The 27,644-nt window shown below is 39.8% G+C and overlaps 1 protein-coding gene across 2 annotated transcripts in view; it reads right to left on the reverse strand.

Moving 5' to 3' along the window:
• LIN7A (lin-7 homolog A, crumbs cell polarity complex component) overlaps window positions 1-27,007 on the reverse strand; it is a 124,298-nt gene extending 97,291 nt beyond the window's left edge. The window contains exons 1-2 of one of the 2 annotated variants that reach the window (XM_042947251.1): window positions 26,917-27,007; window positions 26,003-26,407 (exon numbers count right to left, since the gene is read on the reverse strand). In XM_042947251.1, coding sequence (XP_042803185.1) covers window positions 26,003-26,084 — 82 coding nt within the window. In that variant the 5' untranslated portion in view covers window positions 26,085-26,407; window positions 26,917-27,007. The remainder of the gene's footprint in view (window positions 1-26,002; window positions 26,408-26,916) is intronic. The other variant, XM_042947250.1, reaches the window with a different exon arrangement.
• Between the last annotated feature and the right edge of the window lie 637 nt (window positions 27,008-27,644).

Below are 27,644 nucleotides of genomic sequence, written 5' to 3' on the forward strand. Positions count from 1 at the left end.
GGGAGACACAGAAGCCTAAACAGGCTCCAGGCTCTGAGCTGTCAGCACAGAGCCCGACGTGGGGATCGAACCCAAGGACCATGAGATCATGACCTGAGCCGAAGTCGGACGCCTAACTGAGCCACCCAGGTGCCCCTCCTCCATCACCTTTTAAAATTTATTGTTTGTTTCACATCTTTTTGACATTTATGATGCTTGAGATGGGAGGAAATAAAGGAAACAAAAACCTACAACCTTGGTACAAATCTTCCTTTTATCATGATCCACTTGCTCTAGAAACACATTATGGTATTATGAAAAACATAAAGGCTTAAAAAGCCAAGAGCCCTGGTTTCTAGTACTGAGATTGTTACTCTAACTTAATTTTTGGAAATATGCTTAATTTCTGTCAACTTCAGCATTTTTATCTATAAAATGAGTGTCTTGGACTAGCTGATCCTCTTTTGGCCTAAAAACAAGAAGTGTTCTGCCTGAAAGACTGGTTCATTTAACAAGAGTGCTATTAAGTAACAAGTGGGACACAAAACATGAGTGGTGGGAAAGGGCAGTTTGAGTTCCCAAAACAACAGGCCAACACAGAATTTATGCTAAGATGGCTTCAGAGAGCTGACTTCAAAAGGAAGAATCTCAAAGAAAAGGAGGTTATAGAATACCCTGCCACCAGGTAAACAAACAGTAAATATGACAGTAAAAGAAAATGAGTTATTTAAAAGTGCTCTCGATAGACAGTGAGCCTAATTTAAATTTTCCTATGTGCCTGAAAGTAATAAATCTGAATAGAAGCAATCAACTATCCAAATGGAAGGTACCCTAGTGGTAATCAAATTAGACTCCATACATTTAAAGATGAGGAAACCAAAACCTTACTTGTCCATGATCTAAAGGTTGAGTACTTCTAAGTAGTGTGAAATAGTGATAAAGCCAGAACCAAAACTAAGATACTCTGAATCCCAGGGCATATCTTTTTCCACTATCCTTTTCAATACTTAATTGAAATTGTTCAGACTTGCTTTTGTCCTGGAGTTCTAATTAAAAATAGCTTGCTGTATACAGAAATGTGTACCAATTATAAGAATGAGTCCAGCGTCTCCTGGGAGGCTCAGTCTGTTAAGCGTCTGACTTCGGCTCAGGTCGTGATCTCGTGGTCCGTGAGTTCCAGCCCCGCACCGGGCTCTGTGCTGACAGCTCAGAGCCTGGAGCCTGCTTCAGATTCTGTGTCTCCCTCTCTCTGACTCTCCCCCCGCTCATGCCTCTGCCTCTCTCTACTTCTCTCAAAAAGTAAATAAACATTAAACAAATTTTTAAAAATGAATACAACATTTCCTAAAATCAACACTCACGTGTCTACTCTATCACTATTCATTTTTTTTTGGGGGGGTTGGAATTCAGATAGATAAGTAATGAGAGTTAAAATAAGAATTTGCCTCAGGGGAAAGGGTTGAAAAATAATCAAAATAAATGCTATGGTTTTAAAATGCACAATTGTACTAGGAGTAGGTCTTACCAGAATTAGATATCTATCTGCATCTATTCATAGCATAGATATGGCAAATGTAACTGAAGGAGGCTATTTTTGCTTGATTTTTATCAAAAAGTTGTCTCAATTTTAGGAGAGTAAACTAGTATCACAGGGTTGGAAGAGACTTAATGTTCCAAACTCTACACTTTACATTTGAGGAAACTGGGGTCAAAGGACACAATATGATTTGGCTGAGGTTTTGGACAGGGATAATTTTGGGAAGATGAGTGTTTATTATCAAATGAAAGGTAACTACTAGAGAAAGAAGATGGAAGGCATTGAGACTACATAAGAGATCTTGTACGAGAGAAGAACCATTTCTATCCTGTCTGTAACTGAGACAATAATCATGCACGGTACAGTTTACTTTTAAAAAAAATCATACACAGAAATAAGGACTATTAAAAAAATCCTAATACAAGTATCTTTAGTGTAGTTTTAATTTGCTTTTCCCTAAATGCTAATGGTATTGAATATCTTTTCAGATGCTTACTTGGGTCCACTTCTTTGGTGGAGTGTCTATTCAGATCTTTTGTTTTAAATTGGGTCATTTCTTTTCTTTTATTGAATTTTAAGAGTTCTTTATATATTCTAGACAAAATCCTTTATCAGATATATTTTACAAATATTTTCTCTTATTCCTTGGTTTTTATTTTGCTTAATCTCTTTTGAAAACGAATTATTTTATTTTTCATTTTTTTGAAAACCAATCATTTTAGATTTGGCACTCTTTTCTATTATGGCTCATGCGTTTTACAGTCGATCTAAGAAATCTTGGCTTAACCCAAAGTCTTAAAGATTTTCTTCTATATGTTCTTTTAAAATAATATAGTTTTAGGTCTTACATTTATATTTATGGACCATTTTGAGTTGATTTTTGAATATGGCACCAAAGATATAGTTCATACAGGTATCCAATTTGTATAGTACCATTTATTGAAAAGCCTAGCCATTCCTCATTGAGTTTCTGAGCATAAATATTCAATATCAATTGACTATGTATTTGTGAGCCTTTTTTATTTTTTTAATTTTTTTAATGTTTATTTATTTTTGAGAGAGACAGCATGAGGGGGGGAGGAGCAGAGAGAGCGGGAGACACAAAATCCAAAGCAGGCCCCAGGCTCTGAGCTGTCAGCACAGAGTCCGATGCAGGGCTGAAACCCACAAACCAGGAGATCATGACCGGAGCCAAAGTCAGACCGACTGACCCAGCCAGGCGCCCCAATGCGAGCCTATTTCTAAGCTCTATTCTATTCCATTGATCTATATATCAATACTTAAACTAATACCGCCCTTTCTTGATTATTATATCTTTAAAATAAGTTTTGAAATAAAGGAGTACTATAAATCTTCCAACTTTATTTCTGCTTTTCAATTTTGCTATTCTATACCCTCTGCAGTTTCATGAAAATTTTATAATTAGCTTGTCAATTTTTTTTTTTTTTTTTTTAACAAGAGACTGCTGACATTTTAACTGGGATTGTCTTGAAGTTTTGTAACAGTTTAGGAAAAACTAACATCCCTACAATACTGAGTATTCCAATACCATAAATATGGCATGCCATTCCATTTATTTAAATCTTTAATTTCTTTCAGCAGTGTTTTATAGTTTTTAGTATACAGTAATTGCACATATTTTGTTACACTTGGCTCTAAGTATTTCATGGTTTTGATGCTATTGTAAATATTACTGTTTCTTTTTTTAGTTTCTAATTGCTCATTGTTACTCTATAGAAATACAATTGATAGTTTAATGTTAACTGTATATTTTCTCACCTTATAAAAATCAGTTCGTTTTAGTAGCTTTTTTGGTAGATTGTGTAGGATTTCCTACATAGACAGTCATGTTGTCTGTGAATAAAGACCACCCACTCCAGCTATTTTGAACTTTTATTACAAGCTCATTCTTCTTTATCTGGCATGTTCTATCTTGCCACCAAGGCCTTATTTTCATTTTTGTTTTAGACCCCCTTTCCTACAATCTTTACCAAGTGAATGCTTATTCAGGCGTCAGATCTCAGATCAAATATACCTTCCTCAGGGAAGTTTTCTCTAAGAGAAGTCTCTATGTTATCCCTTCCCTTCAGTTATTCTTTCATTAATCCAGCCAACAAATATTAAGTGCCTACTATTAAATGCCTACCACGTGCCTTCATTCTTTCATAGTACCATCTATCTTTGCTTCCTAGCATTTATCATTATTTGAACTTTACATTTATCCCCATAATTATTTGGCTACTTTCTCTCTCCTGTAGATTGTAAGCTTCATGAGAACGAGAACCATGATTGCTTTTTGTTTTGCTTTGACGTCCATGCCTAGCTTAAAGTTTGTAACATGACAGGTACTCATTAAGTATTTACAGAACAAATAAGTGAGCCAAAACAAAATACCTGTCCAGAGGGTAGAGGAAATATTTGGAGGTAGGGTTGAATTGCTTAATGCTATTCAACACACACTGTTGTTCAAAAGGCTATTTACTGACTCTATAACAATAATTCAATCTGTATGTACATGAAAATGTATCAGAAACTTTTTTAAATGTAATTTTAAGGAAGTTCTATGAGATGAATTGGGACATTGAGTTGTAGACAGCATGAGGAGTTAATGTTTAAATTCACAAGTAACATAATTGCATAAAAACAGATGTTACAAGCTCATATTAGATTAAATAGTAATTTAATATTTTGTCAGATGAAAAAATTTAATCCCACAGACCACTAGATGTCCTTAAAATTATACTTGTACCTTTTCTAATTCATGAGTTATTAGGATCTAATTAACTAAAATAAACAGGCAAATGCAATAAACCTGAAATGACTTACTCAACAAGGTCTCAAATTTATAGTAAATAACTTGGTTTTGTTCCATTTGAGAGAATATTAAATAAAATAAGCTTAACTTTATCTTTGGAACAAGATTCCAATCCTTAAATCTGACCATGGATTCTCTCTCCCTCCCTCTCTCTCTTTTTTTTTAATGCAAGACAAATTACTCACACATGAACAAGTTTAATTTGAAAGGCATTTGTTTTTCAAGTGGTATTAAACCACTCCTGCCATAATTTACTGAGTAGTTTTATCTTATCTTTACTTGTACATACACTGAGCACCTTAACTCACGTGCAAATAAGTACTTCATCACATTTTACTAATGCTTTAGGCGCATTTATTTTCCCATTACATTGATCAAAGGTATCTCTAACAGAAAGAGAAAAAAGTAATAGGTATCTCTTAGGAATCACTTTTCTTTTACATGCACCTCAATGTTAACACTTATTAATGCAAAAGAAATCATTGTGTTGGTTTATTAGGCACTGATAGAAGTAGCCTTATTATCTTTACCTGACATTTCAATAACAGAATGCCAGTTCAAATGCCATAGAAGTTTGAAAGCAGTGACTGAGAAAAGTACATTGTTTACCTGAAAATCATTGTTTATTTAAAGATATTATGTTCTTCTCAAGCATGGGGTAGATGATGTGTGCAGTAGAACGCGTGACTATCACATTCAAGAACATTTTAAATTCAGTCAGGTATGAAATCTATATGGCTATCCTTATCATACGTCATTGATCTACTTCAAAAATGCAGGCTATAGAAAAGATGTAATATATATTTTGAAATTGAACAGATCCTAAAAGTTACTCAAGCCAGTCTCCTGAAAAATGCAAAAAAGAAAACCTTTATGTGTGTCAAACCACTATACTTGCATTTCTATTATCATAACATATCATACAATTTGAATTATAAAATTCAAACAAGCATTCTAGGAATCCCCAAATATGAATATGTTACTTCATTCCAAGCAAAAATAAGAGTAAAAAATATAAAGGGGTTTTTTTGGTGAAAAAAATCAGGATTTATTGTTTTTATTTTCAATTAAAATGTCAAATGCAAGAAATCACATGGCAGGGAGTGAGTTGAAGAAAACACAGGTGCCTAATTCACAAGCTACAAAAACAGTATAAAGGTGACCATCTGGGGAGAGCTGGCTGACTTAATTTTCCTATGAGCTTACCGTCTGCTCGATATTTTTCTTCCAAACTCCACATCCTGACCTTGAAAATGCATTTACATGTTTTGCTACATCCATTTCTTTCTGATCATAAATGCAGGGAGACCCAATTACATAAAGGATATTCATACAACAAAGGACATAGTGCGTTATATTTCATTTAATTTCAGATTTCTGAATTTTTTAAAGGTTTTGTTTCAGGTGGTGGCGCTCTGTCAGCTTTTCTGCCAGTCAGTACATTCCTACACTTTCCCTGATACACCTGCAATTTCTGACATGCACGGTTCTAAGGACAAATGCTTCTTTGAGAACGATGGTTCTCCAGAAAGCCCAGAACGTAGACTTCTGAGCATGTCAAGGAGAGGAGACAGGAACCTAGTACTGTAATCCTGATGTGGATACCACTGATGGATCGCCATCAATACTTACAGGAAAGATGACAAAGCTAAAAGAGTGAGGAATTCCTGACTTGTCACAAAACACTGAGTGCCCAAGTATGCTGAGTATGTTAGGATTTCTGAAGGAGGCATCACACTTTCCTGCCATGGTGAATTAATATGCTGAGCAGAAAAACATTTTTTACATTGGTTGTTTTTTTTTATATTTCAGTCTGAACATTGAAAATGTTGCAGTCATATACTAAAAAAAAGTACTTAGGGGCGCCTGGGTGTCTCAGTCGGTTAAGCGGCCGACTTCGGCTCAGGTCATGATCTTGCGGTCCGTGAGTTCGAGCCCCGCATCAGGCTCTGTGCTGACAGCTCAGAGCCTGGAGCCTATTTCAGATTCTGTGTCTCCCTCTCTCTGACCCTCCCCCATTCATGCTTTGTCTCTCTCTGTCTCAAAAATAAATAAACGCTAAAAAAAAAAAAAATTTTTTTTAATTTAAAAAAGTACTTATTTTAAAGTACTTGTTGCCATATCTCTTCTAAAACTAGTCTTTTTTGCTCTACCCTGCATTTTTCCTGAAAAAAAAAAATAGCAGCAGCTATTATTTCTTCAATATCCTTAATTCATGCTCTAATCATTCCCATTATTCTCCAGGTGTCTGTGCTTCTGAAATCTTTCCCGTCTTGAACCCTTTCCCAGGTCAAAGCCCTGGTTTATACTTCGTTGTTCCTCCAGCATCTCAAAGCTCGTTAAGTGCTAAGCTAAACTCATTCAGCTTTGGGGACCAAGATGTTTCTCTTCTGGCTTTTTCCTTTCCCTATTTTCACCACCTATTAGTCAATAAGGCATGCTCATTATTGTCTCTTCCTTCCTTCCCATTCCTATAATTCCTCCTCAAGTTCAGGTTGGGTCATCCAGATCACAGTGATAATACAGCCCCAAATTGTCAAACTGTTCCAAAGAAAAATGGAGTTCTTGAACAAAGAGTCCTATGATGTGCATTCGACTTGGGAGATTCACCAAGCCCGTCAGAGACTACATTAAAGAAACATCTTTAAATCTGGATTAAGTGTTTGGAAACCTGGTATTTCCTTATTTGTTTCACCATGGAACTTTTTCAAGGAGCATCCAATAAAATCTCTCAGAGTTGTGTTTGTAAAACACTGCTCTTCTCCATACATTTCAATCCTGCAACCAATTTTCATATTAGTTAATAAATACACAGCTCAGATCATTTCACTTCCCTGCTTAAAACTTTCAAACACTCTTGACTATCCATCAAACAAAGCTAAGCACCCCTATCTATCTGCACCTAGATATTTCATCTTATCTTTTGTGACTTCATTCATTTCTGTAGTTTCCTAGATGTCAGGCTTTCCTAGACGTCAGGTCTATAGTACAACAATTGACCATTCTCATATAAAATAAATGTGTTTCATTAAATAAATGTGTACCATCACTTAGCAATAAATCAACCTTTCACATACAACTACTGTACTCCTTAAAGACTCTCCAAACTTAATCAAAGTCTACTTTATTGAAGAAAAATAGATTTACTTTCTTTTCTCCATGGTTTGAAAAACTCTGCTACAGATAATTAAAGCTACCTGTCTTGAATATTTTAAGCAAATTAATTTGTCACATTGCATGGTTTTTCCGAAATAAAGGTGGTATGCAGTGTTCGCACAATTAAGTCAGCTGGAGAATTGGGGAGTAAATGTGGAATAATCATATTATCTGTGATCACTTCATTTTTTTTTTACCACTGTCAAAATACATATTCTGAAAAAGCAGCATCAATTGAAAATATTTCTAAACGATAACAAATTTGGGGTTGCAATTTTAGCTAAATTGTACCTGTCTGCTTGTACTTCTACATCTCTCTTAGGTCAGGTATTATGGTAAGCAAAAAGGAGTCAACAAGATGGACATAACTGTTAACCACAATGTACGGTTCTTACCATTCTTACAGACACAGGCATTGTAAGCACATTGAGTATTATCTCTTCCTTCAACTACTCTATGATGTGTCTGCTACTTCTGAAAGCAAAAGTTCTCCAAAAAATAATTCACTCTGTCTTTAAAATATCTGCTTCCATTCCCTGTTGTAGTTGCTCCAATGAAGCCTTCCCCTGTTTTTCACCAAAATGTCAGAACCACCAATGACGTCCACACGGGTAGACACAATGGTCAATTTCCAAATGGCATCTCCCCTCACCTAGCATCATTTCACACAAATAATCCTTGTCATCTTCCTAAACACATTTTCTTGAACTCTGATCACCATCTTCTTTCGGTTTTCCTCCCCAGCTGGTGCTGGTGCCTCATCTTCTCCACCCTTAAGTGTTGGAGTTGCCCAGAGCCGAGTCAACAACCTTCATCTTTTCATCCTCCAGACGGATTTAAATACTATCTATATGTTAATAATTCCCCTATTCACATCTCCATCCTGAACTTTTCCCTTTAGTTCCAGAATCTTATATACAGCTGCCAACTCAAACTCTTCATTTGTGTGTCCAAATTTATACTCCTCCCGGAATAACCTCTTCTGCGCTGCTCTTCTGTTGTCTTTCCAATCTCAGTAAATTGAAGCCTCACTCTTTCCAGATACTCAGGCCAGAGGCCTGATTCATCCTCGCCTACTTGGTTTCTCTCACACTCTCCATTCAATCTTTCATCAAATCCTGCTGGCTCAACGTTCCAATGTATTCAGAATTTGACCACCTATCACAGTTTTTACTACCCAGATCCCAAACACCATCATCTCTGTTCTAGATCCTTTTCATTACTTTCTAACTAATCTCCCTGTCTACTCTTTACCCTCTATGGTTAACATAGCAGAGACCTTGTTCGAACTAAAATCCCTCCCGTGGCTTTGATATCTTAGGGATAAAAACCAAAGCCCTAAAATAGCAAGCCTCAGCCTCAGCCAGTCCGTGGGCGCAGTGGCCTCCCTCCAGTGCTTGGCTCATCTCCAGGAAAACTTACATGCCCTCTTCCAGGAGGTGGCCAACGTGGCCCTCAGCAGCCACAGTCGTAGGGACTGGGCTGTGTGGGTCCCTCTCTACAGTGACCGTCCGAGCAGCACGTAAAGGAGCTGGGTGATGCTGACCTTCTGCTGCATTGGCTGAGCTCGACCCAGTCCCAAGCTGTGACCACCGAACTGTACCTCAAACGGATTCCAGAACTGGGGACCGGGATCCCTTAAGTGGAGCGAACCCCCTCTGAGGCTTGAGGAAAGGAGTTTAGGCCCACCAGCCTTGTAGAGGGCTGGTCCTGGAGTCCCCTAGAATCACTGGCGGCCTCCCATCTCCCAGCCGGGGGCCACACATTCTCAAGCGGCCAGTGCAGCCTGGCGCCATCTCGCGGCTGGTCCTGGGGCTACACCTTCAACGTGGGGTGCTCCTTTGACCATGTGCAAGGCAGAAGCCACACCCATCCCCTTCCCCCTCGGTCAAGCCCATCCCAGTGGTTGATAAAACATCACTAAAAACAAACAAACAAGTCCCTCTCTGACTTCATATTGTTCACCCTTCCCCTTGTTCACCCTGCTCCAACCACACTGGACTCATTGCTGTCCTACAATACTTTTAGAACATTAGTGCCTCAAGGCATTTACCCTTACTTTTCCCTGTAACTGTACCACTTTCCCCCAGTAGTCCTCAGGGCCAATGCCTCATTCTCTTTAAAAACATCTAATGCATGAGGACCTCCGTGGTCTCTTATGTAAAGGAGCCACCCCCAGTTCCTCGGCTCTCTCATTCCCCCTTAGCTTGCCTCATGTTTCCTCAGGTTACTTACAATTAAACGCAATACTGTGTATTTACTTGTTTACGTACTTCTTGTCTGTCCCTTCCCACCCCAACCTCACTGGAATATAAACTTCATAAGACTTGGGATGATCTGTTGTTTTGGACTGCATTCCCAGGGCCTAGGAAGGCATTGGGACATAGCAAGCACACAAAAACCATCTGTTGAGTGAATGACCGAGTGATAACCGGGCATTATAAGGTGCTCTGGAAGCACAAAACAGGGATGGAAACAAGGCTGAGAGAACAAGAAGAGATTTCTTGCCAGGAAAAGGGATGAGGTGGACAGGAAGAACTTTCCCACAAAGCACAACATTGCCAAGACCTTGAGTTTATCTGTTCATTCAACAACTATTTATTAAACACCTACAATGTACCAGACTGTTCCAGGCATTGGGGACGTAGAGCAAAAGGGAAACGTCATGCAGAATAAAATATTTGGCATATGCTCAATTAATAAAATTAAGAACATATAAAACATAGCAAGAATGTTGGACAAAGGGAAGTCACGGAAGAGTTTAACGCTAGGGATGGCATGACCAGATTAATACTCAGAAAACCAAAACCGAACATAACGCTCACCTCCAGTACCTGGCTTGTTTAATATGTAACCCACAAGAACTTCCTTTCAGATTCCCCAGTAATTTCTAATTGAGCCTATAACATCAGATAAAGTGAAAAGGTTCCTATGTAAGTAATTTTTTTCCTGTATGTGAATGCACAATAATGGTCTTCTAAGTAAAAGTTTTCAAATTTTTCAGAACTTTAATATCATTTAATGTCATTTTATTTTTAAAACAATCTTCTTTCAGTATTCTCTTCTCATATTTTTCAATTATGTTTCTCAAACATACCTATTACTTTTTCAGGATCACATTCCTTCCTTTTAGTTTCCATTCTTCTAAACTACACTTTTAAAATAATTATAAATTGCTAATTTTATAGTCTCTTTCTGATTTTTTTTTTTCTACATCAACTTGTTTTCATTTTTCAGACATACCTTATTCTCTGCGAATTTCTGTTCCCTCTGCCAGAAATGCAGGGTTTATTCACTTAATGATTTGTCATGAATACTGACTCAGTCCAAGGTTCTAGTTTCTTCTCACATGTTTCTTTTTATTTATTTATTTATTTATTTACTTACTTATTTATTTACTTACTTATTTATTTATCTAGCTAGCTAGCTATTTTTAGAGAGAGAGAGAAAGAGGGGGAGAGCGTGCACGAGCGGGGCAGAAAGGCCAAGGGAGCAATCTAGAGAATCTCAAGCAGCTCCAAGCTCAGCAAGGAGCCTGATGCAGGGCTTGATCCCATGACCCTGGGATCATGAGCTGAGCTGAAATCAAGAGTCAAATGCTTAACCAACAGAGCCACCCAGGTGCCCCTCTTCTCATATGTTTCTAATGTCTGTGAGTGCACCTCTGACAGGGATTATTTATGAGAAACCAGTGTAGCTAGGTGTTTCTCAAGAGTACGGTCTTCAATTTTCTTTCTCTAGTTTGTTCTAGCTTAAGAATCATTTTATGTAAATTTGAGAGAACATTTCCTAAACCAACTCCATAGTGCATATTTAGAATCCAAGCTTAGTAACACAGGTTAAGGTACGGGAGTGCATATCTAATACCTCACCCCCAGTTCCTGCTTTGCCCCCAGCCATGGGGCGAATTTCTAAGTCTAGAACCACTTGACACATTTTTCATCTCCCTTCCCCTTCACTTCTACCAAGACGTCAGCTCAAAATCACTACCATTCTAGCCTTCACCTCCCTTTTCATTTTTGGCACCTGGAGATTATTCTTTCTCCCTTGCAATCTCAGCTATAGATAGTTTTATAATTGTTAGATTTTATCTGGCACATCTTGATGCTTGTAATGGGAGAGGTTCTGTGTTAGCTCAGTCTACCATATTACAGATTCAGTCAAATTAGTCTCTAAATTAGATTTTAATGTGAAATATGACTAACAACATAAAGACAGTCTACCTAACCTAATAGATACTCAGATGTGCAAATCAGTACCAAAAATTAACTAGGCTGTAAAAAAGCTTGCAAAGCCTGTCTTCCCAACTGGGAACACAATTCCTTACTCAACTAGGTTAGTATGAATTATAGCTCACACAGGATGAGCTAACTTTGCAAAACAGTAGCTGCAAGGGTATAGAAACTCTTCCAAGCTGAGAGGGAGAACGAGCACAGGCAAATATTCATAGGCTTTTTTCCACAAATGTTTACTGGGGGCTTATGAGAAAGAATGGACCAAGATGAGGACCAGAAATGAAGACCCATTACAACCAAGAGAAAGTAAAAGAAAAAAACCCTCCACAACAAGGGGGAGGAAAAAGAAGAGGAAAAACAGTCCTAGTTCCAGGATCTTATGCGAATGCTATTAGAAATCCCCTACCACCAGGAAGGGGCAGAGAACTCTCCCACATAAGACCCTCCAATGATGAAGGCACAATTTTTAGTCTGTAGAACAAAGACAGGCATTATCACTGAGAAAGCCCCATTCTTGAGACTTAGTTATAGGGACTTCCTGAGACTGAGGCTGGGCCAGGAAAACAGAGAAACCTCTCCTCCCCCCACCTCCTAGACTAATAAGTATCAAGTAACAAGCAAGAGGAGTCTGCCCTTGGGGGGAAGGCAGAGAGCAAGAAGAAAGAACCCTCTGGAACACAGGTGACTAAGATTGAGAAGACTAAAAGCTGAGGGTGAAGACGCTCAAATGTTTAAATTGAAGGTAAATACAAAACACATGTTCTCTTCTCTATTTTTTTAATGCTCTAAAATCAGAGGTCAGCAAGCATTTTCTGTAAAGAATCGGATAGTAAGCAGTGTGGGCTTTATAGGCCAAATGGTCTGTCACAGCTCCTCAACTCTCAACATTGCCTCTGTAGCTAGAAAACAGCCATGGACAAAATGTAAATGCATGACCATGGATGTGTTCCCATACAACTTTACTTATGGGCACTGAAATTTGAATTTAATAGAATCTTCATCCATCAAAATATTCTTTTGAGTTTTCTAACTATTTAAAAACGTAAAAAAAAAACAATCTTAGCTCATAGCCTGTGACCCCTGGTTCAAAGCAAAATTAGTAGCTGTGAATCATTGGTTTCCAACATGGGCACAACAATAGCACAAAAGATGGGAGTGAGCAGCGAGGTATATTGTTTGAAGCACAACTATGCTAAATTAAAGACGTATACGATACACCCTAGGGCCTACAACCACAGATAGAAAAAGGAAGGTAACAGCAAGATAAGCAAAGGCCTGCATCAATAACAGATGGGTAAAGTATTATTTGAATATAAGACAATATTAGTGAGCGATCCTTTACATTTGGAAAAGATATAATTTGCAAATAGAAAATCTCCTCTTGAAAAATATTCCAGAGAAACTTTTAAGAAAGATAAATGAAATGTATTTTCTTTTCAAGCCCTGAAAACAATGGAGAGCAATCCCAGAGAAGACGCTTTAAAAACTTGTTAGTACATGTAAAACAGAGATTTCTAAACCCGGAGAGGGGAGAAAATGGAATTAGGTAGGAAATTAGGCATGCTTTAGGGTGTGTCTATGTACAACACATCTTGCCTATGGCTAGTTTGTTTAGCTGCTAGGACAGAGGGTTGCTAAGGCCAAGACTGTGGGGTGAATGTTACACTGTCTTAGTTCAGAGTGACTATAGATATCGTCAATATAGTCAATGCAATGACTTAGATATCACAAAATAGCATAGAATAGGTGGCTTAAAAGTTTATTTATTTCTCATATTTCTAGAGGCTGCGACGTTCAAGATCAAGGTGCCAGCAGATTCCGTTCCTTCAGTTCACTTGCTGGCTTGCAGCCTCTGCCTTCTGGATGTGTATACTCAATCAGTGAAGAGAAAACTCAGATGTCTTCTTATAAGGGCAATAATCCCATCTTGGGGCTCCACGCTCATGACCTCATCTAAATCTAATTACCTTCCAAAGTCCCCATGTCAAATATTATCATCTTGGGGACCAGAGCTTCAACATACAAATAAGAAGGGGAGAGACACAGTCAGTCCATAACATATGCCCAACTTAATATTTTTCTATTTACAGTTATCATTTGGATGCCAAATTGGCAATGCTTGGAAAGTGTGTGACATCAGAAGAAATGAGTGCCTACGTGATCCAGAATCGTTCATTTATCCAGAGGCAGGTTATCTGTCAACCTCAACTAACTAAAATAGGTCTGAGAAGCAGGAAAGACGCAGAATTTCCCTTTGAGCCAGCCAAATAAGTACCTCATCATTCCTTCAGTAATGTGCATTAAGCCTCACTGACTTCTTTGTTTTATCTTCCACAATTCCTTTATAAAAATCCCACTTTCTGGAGAACATACACTGTACCAAAGAAGGAAAGTAAATGAATTTTTAGGTTAAAAATTAGTAAGTTTGGGGCCTCAAGGAATAAACTTCAGCTATTTGTTAAGTTTTATTTAGATGGAACATCTCTTTCACATTTAATGCTAAGCAAATACAGCATTACTTGGACCACTGGAATCCATATTAAAACCTCAGTGCATGCATTTTAATAATAATGAGTAAGCAGAGAGTATTTATAATCTTCAAGATATTTAAAGCTAATTTGGAAGAAGAAAAAGAAGTCACAATTTTCTCTGGGTCTGAAATTTAGGTCCTACTATATTCCCAAATTCCTCTCACTAATCCCACTTAGAAGCAAGGACTGTAAGGAAAGGGGATTTGGGACACTATTATCACTCACTTATAAGAGCCTGTCAAAATTCTATGTCTATTAAAGAAATTTTGGCAGTGCAATATAGGTCACTGAAAGGTAATCTGAATGCCACAGTCATTTTCTCTTGGTTCACTGGCACAACATGGGAAGGAACAGAATACAGCTAGTACTTCGTGATACTAGCATTTATGAGTATTTTGCTCTTCGGTATTAAGAAATCAACAGTAAGCACAACCATTTATTAAACACTTGCTATTTTATAATAATTGTGCTAAACTTGTAAAATATATCACTTAGGGTCGCCTGGGTGACTCAGTCGGTTAAGCATCCGACTTCGGCTCAGGTCATGATCTCAGTTTGTGGGTTCCAGCCTCACGTCAGGCTCTGTGCTGCACAGCTCAGAGCCTGGAACCTGCTTCACATTGTGTCTCCCTCTCTCTCTGCTCCTCCTGCATTCATGCTCTGTCTCTCTCTGTCTCTCAAAAATAAAAATAAAAGTTAAAAAAATTTTTTTAAATATCACTTACGTTAATCTTTACCAACATTAGTATAAGGTCCTTTTTGCGAGCATGGGAGAAAGTCATTTCTCTTTAGTCCAGGGTCACATGCTCTCCTGGTGTGCCTTCTGTCTGTCTCCTGAAGACTTTACAAGCACCTCTGCATCTTCCGTCCCTTAGAAGTAAGTTCAAATTCCTCAAAGCTTGATACAGACCCTGTTACAGACCTATGCCCTTGCTCTCCAGTGTAGCATAGTGAGCTGAAGGCCTCAAGAATAAACCAGCCTGAGCCTCGATCACTTTATTTAGCCTCTTAAGGCTCCAATTCCCACATCTTCAAAATACTAATAGCATCTGCCTCAAAGGCTCATTTTGACGACTAACTGGAATGAAATAAGAAGAGATCTATGTGTGGGGCACCTGGGTGGCTCAGTTCATTGGGCGACTGACTTCAGCTCAGGTCATGATCTCGCAGATAGTGAGTTCGAGCCCTGCATCGGGCTCTGTGCTGACAGCTCAGAGCCTACAGCCTACTTCAGATTCTGTGTCTCCCCCCCCCCTCCACCCCTCCCCTGCTCACACTCTGTGTCTGTCTCTAAATAATAAATAAACATTAAAAAAAAAAGACGAGATCTACGCGCAACGCCTGGCTGTGTAGTAGTCTATGTAATGTGATGCAGTGTAATGTAGTAAATGCTCAATGTGTGAGCTATTATTATAATCCTTAAATTATGTATCATAAGTCATCTGCTTAATGTCCATCTTCCCTAGACTGCAAGCTCTACCTCTAGCCCTTGACTTGCTACCAGGCACAAAGTAGACTCTCATTCACTCCTCTTTGAATGACTAAGTGAAGGAAGAATCAAAGGACTGTATTCCCACACAAAGTGAATGTCATCCCTGCATTAAGAATGAGAGAACTGGGGCGCCTGGGTGGCTCAGTCGGTTGAGCATCCGACTTCAGCTCAGGTCACGATCTCATGGTTCGTGAGTTCGAGCCCCACGTCAGGCTCTGGGCTGATGACTCAGAGCCTGGAGCCTGCTTCCGATTCTGTGTCTCCCTCTCTCTCTGCCCCTCCCCCATTCATGCTCTGTCTCTCTCTGTCTCAAAAATAAATAAACATTAAAAAAAATAAAAAAAAAAAAAGAATGAGAGAACTAAGATGTGGAGAGAATAAACAATATTTTAAGTGTCCACAGATAGTAAGTGGCAGAATTGCAATTCAAATCTCTATGTGTCTGAAACTGAAGCTTGTGCACTTCCCATTTATTGCACTGGGGGAAATGCATGCCCTGGGGAGAAGAGGTGGGGAATAATCAATCAGTATTGAGCACTTGTACGGACCTGGAAGTTCTAAGCACTTGCATATGTTTTCCCAGTTCATTTTTATAACAATCTCAGGAGGTAAAGAAATACTATTTTCAATTTTACAGGTGAAAACTCAAATACAGAGAAGGTAGCAACAGGCCAAGTTTACATACCAAGGAGGAGGCAAGGATAAGTAGAATTTGAACCCAGGCATCTGGACCAGAGCTCACACCTCTGAGGGGCACACGTATGTTTCTCAGCATTTTGTGATGCCTAACAATTAAATAGCCCTAAAAAGGAGTTAAAAAGTCGTTTTCGGTTGTATTTTCCCCAGTCAACTATTTAATACATATTTGTTTGATATCTGCATATAAATCAAATCAAACATAAACAATGAACATCTACATAAACTCAAATCCCTGTCTTAAGCTATTACTGAATCTTAAAGTCATTCTGTAGCTTTTCCAGTTTGTCATTCAACTTTTGTCTGTACATTTCCAATAATCCAGTAAAAGGATTTTCACTGATTCCTGGAAGGCACTCATTTGAATTTTGAGCAGAATAGGTGTAGGGAATTTTTTCTTGAATAAAAAGTTATCATCTTGTGCCATCAGCTCATTTACCTAATCTTATCCCCCCACAAAACTATGCAACATGTGAAGACAAACCAGTGATTTATTTAATACACTGTGATAGGCAACGGGTACACAAAGATAGATGTAAATAACTTATGTTGTTAGGGTGACAGCAGTGTAAAAGAAAAAGAAAAGTTAATCCTGTGTGGTAAGTACTCCAATAGAATTATGAAGAAAAGTGTCATTTAAGCATCAAGAAAGAAGTGATCTGGGGAGAGGAAGTCGGCAAATGAGGAAACTTTTGGTTTCAACCTCCAGGCACTTCCAAATGCATCTTGCTTCTAGAGAATACCAAAATAAATAATTTCTACCTTTTAGTATAGCCTGAAGACAAGAAATATCTTCTGTCTATGCCCCTTGGCAGTAGGGTGGGAGTACAGAACTTCCAGGACTCAAGGAAGAAATAATTATCATTGTCGAGTGGTTCCTAGGATGACCTGTTCTAACTACTTCATACATATTAACTCATTTAAAGCCAACATTTCATGGAGTTAGCGCTATTTTTGTCATTTGCCATTTTACAGATAAGACAATGGAGATTCAAAGCGGTCTAGCAACCTTGGAAGTTTGCAGAGCTAGTAAACAGAAAAGCAGGGCTTCAAAATCAGGCAGGCGGGCTGTGGAATGCATCTTTGCCATTTGAAACCACCCTTAACTCCAGCCCAGGACTGAGTCATGATGACATGGCCCGTCTGTGGTTTTCAAAGTAACTGAGTGGAGTCTAGTGGGGCAGTATTCACTGGACAGTATAACCAAGAGCAATAAATAGTCAAGGCTGGCTCCTTTTATCCCAGTGGAATGAATGAATGAATGAATGGCTATATTCACTGTCCCTATATTTTTCTCTTATATTGTAACCTGCTATTCCAGCTAGGTATAATTTTAGAATATCGATAGGATTTCTCAAATAATTTGCTATTCCTCCTAGTTCTATGTCACCTACATAAATCTTCTGGGGACTCTCCTCCAAAATATCAGTAACAATGTCGAATAGGACAGAGAAGCAAACTGCCTTGTAGTAGTGTTTCAACCACTAGAAATCCAAAAGTGCAATCATCCACTTGATGTATTTCTACATTTTCCACAAGGCTTCTATAAAAGTTGTGATGTCATGGGTGTCATGAGGATGGTAGGGCCATAGCACACACCTGAAATTCGACAAGATCTATTCTTAGTGATCCCATGTAGGCTCTGTGGGATCACCACTTTCTTTTATAAGTGACAATACCCCATTCTTTTATTAATATCATTAGAGTTTTTTTTCTTTTTTTGCCAGAAAGCAAAAACAAGTAGATTGAACGGTAGTCTCCTAAGACACCTTTCTCACCTTTTTGGAACCCAGGATATTTGTCCATCAGCAATTACTGCTCTTCCCCAATTTTTCTCAGAGATCTCTTTCAGGAGTCTCTCAGCCATATTCCCCACCTCTCTTATTATTATTAAATAGATTCAGCTGTAATTTAATGGTTTTCTTCCCCGTATAAATTGGGGGCTTAACTTGTACTGTCACTTTGGATTCCCATTATTCTATCCTTTTTTGATTACAGATAATTCTTTGGTAGGAAAAAAAAAAAAAAACAGATTTTATACTGAAATATCAGAACTATCACCACACTGAGCAAGTAAACAAAAATAGCAGAACTGGCTGGACTTGAAATAGCCACATTATTTCTGTGGGAAATTACCATCAGTTTAAAAAAGAAGCTATAGTTTTCTGTCCAATACAGATAACTATCCGAGTATAACTTCAAAATAAGTTTCAATTCAACATAACTTTTTTGCAAGTAATCCTTGGGCATATTTATATTTTATAAGACCAGTCTTCAAATTCAGCTAGCACATAACGGTGGTAAAATTCAATCATAAAACAACTTGTCTATCACTTAAACCATTAGTAAATCATTGATGTAATCAATATGACTTTTAAAATGTGTGCTCACTTGCCAACACAGAGTGATTTCAAATTAAATCCATTTTAACTGCTTTATCAAGACACAGCTTTCTCATTCATCCATTTGTAATTTTTAAAAAAAGGATGAGGCAGTGGAGCTTGTGTGTGTTTGTGTGTGTGTGTAGAGGAAATTCTGCTAGACCTCTCCCCCTCACACACACACACACACACACACTTTTTTTTTTTTTGGATGGGGGTTGCTTTTCAGTTGTATTTTGGCCTTAGTTTATGTGGTTCAAATAACAAGTTAAAATAGTGGGTGGAGGTGAGCAATGGAAGTAGGCTATGATATCAATACCATCACTTCACATCCTTTCTTGGCCGGGGAAAGCTGTCGCTCTTAGGAGTTTGTTACACATAAGCACAGAAACAAAGTGATAAAGTAAGGTAGTCATCCCTTTCATATTATTATAGGTTGGAAGGCTTTGTTTTTTAAGCACTAAAAATGTGTCCATGATAACGAGTCCAGCTAGGTCAATTGCATTCCATCATTCAATCAACAAATATTAAGGGTGTGCCAACTATGTGCCAGACAATGTGTTGGGCTCTACATAAACAAATCCAGCATGGTCTCTGATCTGACTAAGACTGTATCCTAATCGACAGATGTCAAGACTAAGAAAAGAACTCTCTATTGGCTTTGCACTTAGAATTGCATCCCTAAGATCCAGTATACATTTGATGCTACTCTCTCAATGTTTCCTTTTCTTTACTAATAGTTAAGTCCTAGTTGTGATCCCTGATAGTTCTGTAACTATATAGTGCAGAATGAAAGACTCAAACATTGATTTGCCAAAAAAAAAGTTCAGTGAAAGTATTTTTTTTAATGGGTAGTGAAGCTCACAGAAAACGTGAGAAATCAAGCAAGCACTTAATGTTTGTAGACTAAAACATTCTGGCAGCTGCTGTGAGAAGGTTTTAGGACAAGAGCCGTATATAGTCAACCCCTCTTCTTTTTTTTCTCCACAATCATGATCACTGGGGTATACATCTTTAAAGCAACAGAAGAAATAACTTACTTTTTTAAATTTTTATTTACTTATTTTGAGAGAGAAATAGAACAAGGGTGGGGGGGGAGGCACAGAGAGAAAGGAGAGAGAGAATCCCAAGCAGGCTCCACACTGTCAGTGCAGAGCCTGACACAGGACTCAAACTCAAGAACTGTGGAACTGTGAAATCATCACTTGAGTTGAAATCTAGAGTCAGATGCTTAACCCACTGAGCCACTCAGGCACCCTGAACTAATTTAATTTTTATTTTCCTTTCTTAATCTCTCCTCATGTTAAAAAAAAATAGTAAGGAGAGAGAAAAGGGGCAAGTCCCTTTGGACTGTGAGCAAAAGCAATTTTCAGGCAAATATAGATTTTATAAAAACTGGTGAATACAGTCGATTAGAAAGCTATATGCTGCCCAAGGCTTGAATTGGGAGATATATAAAGTAATAAGCTCTGCATGCCTTGAAAAGTGGAAAGAAAAGAAAGAAAAATTTTAATGTATCACAAATTCCATGAAAAGTGTGTCCATGGGATTTTCATTTGCGTTCAATTTCGGTTTTTTTTCCCCCATAAGGTTGAAACCCACAAAATATAAGCTCTTGGTTTTAGGTTTTATATTAGAATTTCTGAAGGACTAAAAGTTTTATTTTTTTAAAAGGGAAAACACATCAAGATTTGTTTAATCAATATCTTAGATTAAAATTCTTTTTAGAAGCCAGGAATCAAGATTTCCATTTATACTTTTGTGACTTAACCAAGTTGTATTTAACTCACAGAAAAAAGTTCGATGACTGACAACATTTTATTTTACATAGGCACCTAATACAGATTATAAACTATCGATTGTGTCATTAACAAAATCTCAAATATTTAAAATTAGATAATTTTAATTACTCCTAGCAATTGCTTTATTTATCCCTATTTCTCCAAGACCTGGTTTTGTATTATTTGTTTATGAATGATGATTTAAAAAAAAAATCTCCCTCTGATTAAAGTTAGAGGGAGAAGTTACACAGACGTGAAATTTTGAAGAATTCTGTTGTATTTCCTTTTCCAACCTTGAGATGGAGAGTGAAGGAGAGTTTGAACTACTATATTTAAGAAAGTACCTAAATCCATGGAGTCTTGAATGTAGTGAAGTATTCCTGTGTTGTTACAAAAGTGTTAAGTATCGTAGATTGCATCCTGCTTTGTTCTCCTGAGTTTAGCTGAAGGTCATTCCTTGTTTTAGAGATTATAATGGGGCAAACTAACCTCTGGTGTAGGGAAGAATTGCTATAAACATCTAAACTCTGGCAGAAAAGACTCCACACTAATCTCCTTATCAGCCTCTCCTCTTTGCCATAAGGGTAAGTTATAGGCACTACTTCCTATATCACTAATATAAAATACTAGACTAAAAGCAACTATATCTCATATTACGACCACTTGGGTTCGACATGTAGATTTATGCATAGTGACATGTAAATTACAGTGTTCGGTATGCCTTTGAAAGTTTAATTATATGATATTTTAGCCTAGTAATAAGAAGCAAAAGCTGATCTATAGATTTCTCTTAGTATACTTGAAACCATATTCCTATCCTAAGATGAATACCTAGAGTGCTATTACTTCTTGGTAATTTTTCTTTTTGATTATATGTTTGGTTATAGATGTATTAATGGGATGGTAGTCAAGATATACACGTACTAGTTGCTTTTAGGGTCTTCTTCCCTTTATCCAGAATTATCCAGAATGCCGTTCCTAAGAATCTTATTAATATATCAGAACTCAGTTTAAATTTTCCTTTCTCATGGAGCTTACCTTGACCAGCACAATCTAAATAAATAGGTCCTCCCCCATTAGTCTCCATCCTTTTGTCATTTCCATTGTCTTCATAGAACTTCATACCTTAAACCCCAATCTAAAATCCTAATCATAAAATACATCATCTGACCCCTGGCCACCAACTTCACACATTCATTTTCCACCAGTCTTCCCTGTGCTCCCATTTTCATGTTGACTTCCTTGTTTTCCCAGATTGCACACGTGACCTCCTTCTCCAGAGTGCATTCCCCGAGACATCTGCAAATTTTGCTTCATTTCCTTTGGATCTTTTCTCAAGCATCATCCATTTAGGAAGGAGGACCTTTCTTGACTATCATATGCACAACAGCAGCCCCTGCCACTGTCCCTGACCCAGTCTTATTTTTTCTTCCTGGCACTTACAGTTTTATGTGTATATGTTCTGTGAGTGACTCACTCATTAGTGTATAAACTCCATTAGACTTCATCTCTTATGCTCATTAGCCACAAACCTGAAAACAGTGCTTTCCATAAGGCTGACACTTAATACTTATTTGCTGAATTAATTAATTAATCCCTTATTTATTATCTATTACCCCCACTACGCTCTTAAGGTCCAGGAAAGCAGAAACTTTGTTTCTGGCATTTCTATAGTATATTATTATCATATATATATATACACATATATGATACATACATTCAAGGAATGAATATTTATTGAATGAGTAAATTGTGTATGTGTGTGTGCGTGTGTATGTGTGTATATTAATCTCTCTCCCCCCATGGGCTCTAATTGCCACAGAAACTAGAATTATGTCTGTTTAGCTTACCACTGTATTAACCAATTCCACAGTAGGGTCTGGCTTATACCAGGCACTCAATGGGTTAGTGAAGAATCCAAAGTACTGGGACCAGAGTGAACAGGAGCCTACTCTGGCTCATAGCCACCCAGAGGCCTACACAGGGTTAATCTGAGGTCTTAATGACAGGTGGAAAAGAGTTTGGAATATGCACAGAGTGGTGAAAACCTTAAGTAACTCTGTTCATCCTTTCCAGGGCCCAGTCTGATCTTGGCAAAGGCTTCCTTCCCAAATAAGATCCAAGAAGCTAGTGCAGACTTCTGAGTGTCTTGCTTTCAGATAGTATCTTTTAAATTCTGGGAGGAGTAAATCTTAATTTCAATCATAGGTTTGATTTCTTTAATTAAAACCTTTGCCCTGAAGATTCCAGATAAATCAGTTTATGGTGCCAAAGGGCATCAAACAAGAAAATCTAAATTTTAGCATAAAATGTCCCACTCACTAGTAAAGTAACCTTGAAAATACTTATCATTGCTTCTTCAATATTTTTCACTTGAAAAGGAAAGATGCTAGAAAAAAATCAAACTATGGATTCATGCTTTAGGTTTGCTGAGATGCCCTTGGAAGGTCTGGTCAAGCATCTTCTTTCCTTCTTCTCCTTTGCCCACCTGCCCCAACCCCTCTTGGTTATTAATCATAACTTTGGTGAGCTACGGTTACTGATTGGAATCCAACAAGCACACAACGGAAAAGAAAGGTTAAGAATCACTGGCCTGTGTTCCTCCTGCCATCTTTCCCAGGGCCAAAATATTGTGAATCTGTAAACTGTACCTTGGTTCACTACTAAATCCCTATCTTTTAACATTGCTTAAATCACTGCAGTCCTTAGTTCACTTACACTAACTTACATTAATTTTTGATCTACTGTGCATCAGAAACTATGACAGGCACAGAGAATACCAAGATGATTTTAGAAATGGTCTCTTCCCTCAAGGAGCACCATTCAGTAAGGAGACAGATACATCATCAGCATGTGAGAAATGCTTTGATAGGGCCAAATCAGTGAGTGACCTCCAAGCACATCAAAGGGCACCACAACAACCTGGGAGAGGGAGTAATCTGGAAAACCTTGCAGTAGATGACCAGACACTGAGTTCTAATTGCAACTAATCGAATTATAGACTGTTAAAGCTGCACAGTGTCAGAATCATCTCATCTAAATTTCTTATGGAGCAAAAAAACAAAACAAAACAAAACAAACAATCCCCCTGCTCCCCCCAAAAGAACTGATGCCCAAAGATGCTAACCAAGCCATCCAATGTAAGTATGACAGTTATAACTAGATGGGACCAAAGTGCATATTATTATGCTGCCTTTTTAAAAAGACTTTGGTTTTTTTTGTAGGAACTTTTTCAGAACCCCTTCTTTCATTGGTTTAATGATGCTATTAATCAATTAATTAATCACATTTTAATAAGGTATGGGAAAAATATTTGACTTCATGCACAGCAATGATGTCAATAACCCATCATCCATTAATTACATACTTTGCAGTTAGCTTCTGGTTAATTTATTCAGTTACATCCACAGCCTCATTTTGCCTCTTGAGCTACTTACTAAACGGACCTAACCACACTGGAAAGGACAGGTACTGTCTGGCTGTGAACAAGAACAAACTTTAAGAATAGATCTAGGTCTGACTGCAGTTCTTCTCCACAACTGAGTAAGGAATCTAAGGGTCAGGATAAAATCCAAAAAGTGAAATATTTTCAGTGGTAGCAATATGTAAAATTGCCCAGGTATGCAGTTTTCTTGGAGTTTGTTTTTTTCTCCCAATGTAGTCGTTTTACTTGGGATGTTTAAAGACTGATTTAGTAATGGGACAATATAAGAGCCCATTACATTAAAACAGAAATTCATGGGAAATCTATAATTTCTAATAGCTCGCCATCTGTTCGGCTCTTAGTGGCAATGGATTTATCCTGCTTAGTATAGATGATGATACTGGGGTGCATTCATGGATTATAGAGTGCATTTCTGAGCTCTTTAAGTACTGTTATTAATTTACGAACTTGCAAATCAACATTTCCCAACACAAAATCAATTATTACTTTTTTTTTTTTTTTTTTGGCTAATTTTTCAACTCTTACCCCAAGTAAGGTTGCTATGGGCACCACATAATATCTGTTCTGGCGCCAACAGATTGCGTTAAAGTCATCCACAGTCTCTCCAAATTAAAGCCCTACTGAGTTCACCGGCTTTGCACTGTACTCGCAGCAGGATGCTCTTTTGCTTTGCTCCACAGTCCAGTTTAATCTGCTAGAAGAATATTTTTAGAGGCACATCGGACTAAATCATCTTCGACTGAGCACACCATCTCCAAATGGCCGCCCAGGGTCCTAAATCCGGCCGCTGCGGACCGGGACGAGCAGGTGTCCTCCGCTGCGGCGGCGTCGTGGGACTCCAGCGCCAACATAACTAGACGTCGGAAGCCAGAAAGGAAACCTGAACACACAGGCACAGGTATAACCTCGCACGCGCGCTCCAGAGAGGCCCCCAGCGCAGCGGAGCCTTCTAGCCTTAGGCTTGGCAAGGCTCTGGGGGGAAGCAAACACTGCTTCCCCATTCAAGTCAGAGAGCAGGGCGCAGAGGGTCGCGGGTCAGAAGTTGAATTTCAACCCAGCCTGCGCAGCGTCCCGGCGCCTTCCGCAGCCCCGGCATCGCTCTGGCGCCCGGGCTGGGAGAGAAACCAGGCTGGCTGGGGCAGGAGAAACTGAGTTGCCACCACCGGAGAGCTGCGGGTGGCGGGGGCAGAGGAGACCCCGGCCACCTTCGGAGCGCGAAGCCGAGCAGAGTCGGGCTCCGCTGCAGCGACGCTGCGCCCCTAGCCTGGCCACTGCTGCCCGCGCCCCGCGTTGCCCTTTCGGCCGAGGGCGACTCCCCGCCGCCGCAGCCCGGCCGCCGTGCGCCCCGGCACAGGCCACCCCGGGTGCGCCTCCTCCGCCCCCGGGCGGTCGCCTGAGCACCCGCAGCCGGACAGACCTTCGTCCTCCCCGGCGCCCGGACAAACTTCCTCCCTCCTGGACCCCCCCCCTCCCCTTCCTCCCCCCCTCCCCCCCCCCCCCCGGGCCGCGCTGGCTGGCAGGCGGCTCTCTCGCCAGGCTTCCCTGGTCTCCGGCTGCAGGCGCCCTCGCCCGGCACGGCGAGCTTCCTCCCTGCCCCTCTCCAGCCCCGAGCCCGGGCGCCTACCGGTCCCTGCGCCTCAGCTCCAACAAAGCCGGCGGCCCCTAGGCGACCCGGCGAGGGGCTGGGAGTGGCGGCGGGGGCGCCAGAGCCCGACGAAGGCATCCCTCGGCCGGGCGAGTGCAGCGTGCGGGGGCAGTGGGGACGTGGCGGGCAGAGAAAGGGGAAGAAAGTGTCCTGCTCCTGGCGCGAACGCCTTCTACGCTCGTTTTCGCTCGTTTTCGCCCGCCCCGCTGCCCCTGCTCGAGCGCGTCCGGCTGTCCCGGTGGGAGTTGGCAGGGGCAGAGGGGCAGGCAGAGGGGACGCAGTGGGCTGGCGGGCGAGCCGCTCCCTTACCTCTGTCCAGAGTGAGCGGCTGGACCACTGTCAATGTCGCCATGTCTGCCGTGGGAGCCGAAGTGACGCTCGGCTTCAGCATCAGCAACCGCTTGTAGTGAGAAAAAGAGGAGGAGATTGGGGGCGGGGGTGGAGAGGGAAGACGGAAAGGAGGGGGAGGCGGGGGGAAGGAGGGAAGGTGGTGGTGGTGGAGGAGAAGAAAGCTTGGGTGGGTTGGCAGCCAGATGGAGACGCAACTGTTCCGCGGCGGGCGGACCTTCAGTTGCGGCGTGAAGCTGAGCAGGTATCGGAAGTCGGCTGCATCGCGGGCTCCGGGCAGGAAGGCTCTGCCCTAGAACTTTGCTATGCCACCCCAACGAGCGCCGGATGGGTGCAGCCGGTGTGGTGTTCGCTTTCAACTTTCCACTCAAATAAAAATGGTCAGAGTGTAGGTGTGCCGGGGGGGGGGGGGGGGGGGGGGGGGGGGAGGCGGAGTGAAAGGGGATGGGGAGGAGAGGGAGGGAGATGGAGAGATGGATTTTTTTTTTTTTTTTTCCAGATTCGGAGAATTTGTCAATCCGGTAATCCCATCCCTTAGAGACAAAATGCTTCTAGTTCAGAAATGTTAGGATTTCATTATAGTTGCTGTTAATTTCTGTTAAAGTACCCCCCCCCCCGTTTGGAATGTTGATTTGTAACAGTATATAAGACAACTGACTTAAGGCCAGGGTTTCATCATTAGGTCTCCATTAAGGATCTGAGTGTATTGCCTAGAAAATTACTTACTTTAAACACAAACTTCTTAAAAATGATTTTGAATCAAAAAACACAAAGGGAAATTTCTACCACTCGGTTTGAAGAACATGTACCAGGTACCTAGCAGTTTGTCGGGTTAATTTATAGTCAGTCAGTGGTTACTGAGAGTTGCCACTTACTGATTAATTGGCATGTGTGACAGGAAATTAGCTAGGAGTGTTCCATGCCCTGTGCCATGGTCTGACTTGGGGGTTCAGGACAGTTCCTGCCTTCATGTAGCCTGTGGTCTAGGGGGAGATGATGCTATTAAAAGGGTCATTTTAGAGTCAGTTGATCAAGATTCCATGACTAGAACCTTCAAATACTGACTGTGACCCCTTCACCCCAACAGACTGTTTTCACTATCCTGCCACTGTTGGGACTTTCATTTTCTGATCAAGAAAATAAGGAGCATATAGAAATCTTATATAAGCAGAATGGTGATGACTGTGGGTTCAGGATTGAAAATGACAAGGCTGTCTCCATCCCCTTCCCTATGACAAAGCAGAATTGTTTTGGCTAGCAATCTACTCTTAGAAGCAGACACTGTTTTATAGCAAAATATTTGCATATTATCTACTTCATTGTCTTCGGATTATAGAAACCACTGGTTTCTGAAGATCTTTTCTATCCCATTTTCTACATTTAAAAAAAAAAAAGCAAGATTTCACCAATGATTCAAACAAGTCAAAGATGACTGGCCACACACCAAATAGATCCTAAAGACATACTTAAAATAGTAGTTCAAAATGCCTATGTTTTCACTTAGTGTTTAAAAAAGAACCCTGATCTTGAAATTCAAGTCTTAGTTATGTGCTCTTCAGAAATCATGTAATCTCTCACTGATCCCCTTCCCTCATCTGTCAAA

The sequence above is a fragment of the Panthera leo genome, chromosome B4 (genome assembly GCF_018350215.1).
Source record: "Panthera leo isolate Ple1 chromosome B4, P.leo_Ple1_pat1.1, whole genome shotgun sequence".
Lineage (NCBI taxonomy): Eukaryota > Metazoa > Chordata > Mammalia > Carnivora > Felidae > Panthera > Panthera leo.